General features: G+C 41.4%; 1 protein-coding gene across 1 annotated transcript; it reads left to right on the forward strand.

The window, feature by feature from the left end:
- The first annotated feature begins 694 nt into the window (after positions 1-694).
- Positions 695-1,150, forward strand: ATOH7 (atonal bHLH transcription factor 7). Its single transcript, XM_009568175.2, has one exon. The coding sequence runs from the start codon at positions 695-697 to the stop codon at positions 1,148-1,150; it is 456 nt and encodes a 151-aa protein (XP_009566470.1).
- The last annotated feature ends 1,326 nt before the right edge of the window (positions 1,151-2,476 follow it).

Below are 2,476 nucleotides of genomic sequence, written 5' to 3' on the forward strand. Positions count from 1 at the left end.
AATGTTCGGATTTTACTGTTTTGGTTTTTTTTTTCCCCCCGTAGTTCCCAGGGTGGGAAGGTAGTGGGATGGGAGCAGCGTGCCGCCCGCCCACCTGCTACCACCTGTTTAGCTTTTGCAGTTCCTATAAAGCCTCGTCTTCTCTGTAAGACGCAGTCATTGCTCGCCAGCAGGAGCCAAGAAAGGAGAGATTTCTGTTAGGAAGTTACGTCTGTAGATCGCAACAGTTCATCATTTCAAAATGCTGTCCTAAGCCGAATCAGAACTTCTTTCATCTGAAATGGTCGCTTGGAATCAATGTGGTTTTAACCCATTGAGACCCTTTTTGGATTAAATGGACCGTTTTCTTCAGTAACATACTTTTTGAGAATGGAGATTTCGTTGTTTTCTGTCTCTTCAAGTTTAAAGAAATTAAAAGAATGAAAGCATAAGACATTAAAAACTCTTTGTTCTTTCTTTAAACAATAAGAAGAAATTTTCAGACATTTCCAGAAGAACCAGAAGACATTTTATTTCTTTTTATTTTGTTGTTTTTTGGTTTTAGATGCTAAGAAAAACAACCCATCACTGATATTGGAAACAGATTCAGGAGGCACCCAGGCTACCTGCGTGAGTGCTTTCCCTACCACTTTTTAGATACCTCATTTTTAAAAAGTGATCTTTTTGTGCGTGTGAAACTGAAGCTGCATCGAATATGAAAACCTGTAAACCCAGTCATTTGGATTCAGGCGTAGAATCCGACATCCAGTGCAGGAGTGGACCGGGCTGTGTTGTGAAGTGCAGTTCAGAAAGGATGGAGAACGCTGCCAAGAGAAGACTGGCTGCCAATGCCAGGGAGAGACGGCGGATGCAAGGGCTGAACACAGCCTTCGATCGCTTGAGGAAGGTGGTTCCGCAGTGGGGCCAAGATAAGAAGCTGTCCAAGTATGAGACCCTTCAGATGGCTCTGAGTTACATCATGGCTCTCACTAGGATCCTCGCCGAAGCAGAACGATACAGCACCGAACGAGAGTGGATTAGCCTTCACTGTGAACACTTCCATCCAGAGAGCTACCACCAGTACGCAGGACAGAAAATGGCAACAGACAGCGATCCTTACGCACAGCGAGTATTCAGCTATCACCCTGAACACTTTCAAATAGCTAATTAGAGCTAATTAGAACTAAGAATATGCAGCAAGCCAGATGTGTAATTTAATAAATAGCCAGAGTTAATCTGCTCGCTTAAGGTAAATTGACGTTCTAATAGCTCGTTCTTGTTTGCATCTTATACTAATTTGACAAAATAAATTTGCTTTGGGAACTTTAAATCAATATGCATTTAAGAAGACTGCATTTATTTAATGCTGGTGCAAAGCATACTTTTAATTTGAAATCTTTCCAACTGTTGCTTCCTAGTTCATCCGGTTCATCTCATTCTTTTATTAAATAAGTTTTTGGTGGGTTTTTTAACTGTGATGAACCATGACAGTATTTTCTACAGACTCTGGGACAAATTGACCCATGGTGTAACTGAATGCAGTAACACCAGAAATGAACTTCATTCCATGCTTTTATTTTGATGTCAGCTTTAAAGTTATCCTTTGGTTTGTTTTCCCATCTATTGCTGTCATGGAAAAAGCTTTATAATGGCCTGGAGTTCTAGTCCCCAGAGAACCAACTTCCTTAAACTTTGTAAGTTTGACGTATGGGTTCCAAGGTTGTGTAGGTTTGCTTTAATCCAATTTATGGTGTCTCTTGTATGCTCGAAAAAGAGCTGGTTTCAAGTCATGGAAGGAATGATTTTATTTTTGATGGCTGTTGCAGCACATGTGTTTATATACTGTGAATGAGATCGCGCATGTGGAAATAATCTAAACGTCTAGATTTTTGTAGACTTTAAATGTTTGGATTTTATTTTTTGATTTTGTGTTATCTGGAAACAATAACAGATTTTGTAAATCATAAATAAAGTGTTTTCTATGATATGTCCTCACCAACTACCTGAAATTCCTTTTTTAGGAATTCCTTACTAGTGGCTTTCCCTCCCCAAACGTTGCACTGCGTCCATCCCAGTCCCGGCAGTTTATCTGTGCAATAGAATAAAATGGTGCTTCCTTCCCAGTTAGGATGAGAGGTGGGGGGTTATTTATTCACTGAGAAACACCCTTTAAAGATAAGAGCTTGGTAAAAAGTTACAGGGCATTCTTGCAAAGCAGCTGAGCTCATTCCAGCCCCAGTGATGCCCTGAACTGCCTTTTGTCTGTTTGCTTCTTTCATTTGTGAAGGATAGAGGGATCTCGGTAGAGAAGGCAGAAGAGGCGAGGAGGCTGGGAAGATCGACAAATGAGTAGGACAGCTGGAGAAGCAGATGTGTTTGTAGCAGGATGTAGAGCCCACAGAAGTTTGACTGCTGACGTCTGTTGCAATGGCAGCGGACTGTGATGCCGAGGGATGCTTCTGTCGGTGCTTGTTTCCCCAAACAAGCCCTTGCTGCT

Source organism: Cuculus canorus, chromosome 7 (genome assembly GCF_017976375.1).
Source record: "Cuculus canorus isolate bCucCan1 chromosome 7, bCucCan1.pri, whole genome shotgun sequence".
NCBI lineage: Eukaryota > Metazoa > Chordata > Aves > Cuculiformes > Cuculidae > Cuculus > Cuculus canorus.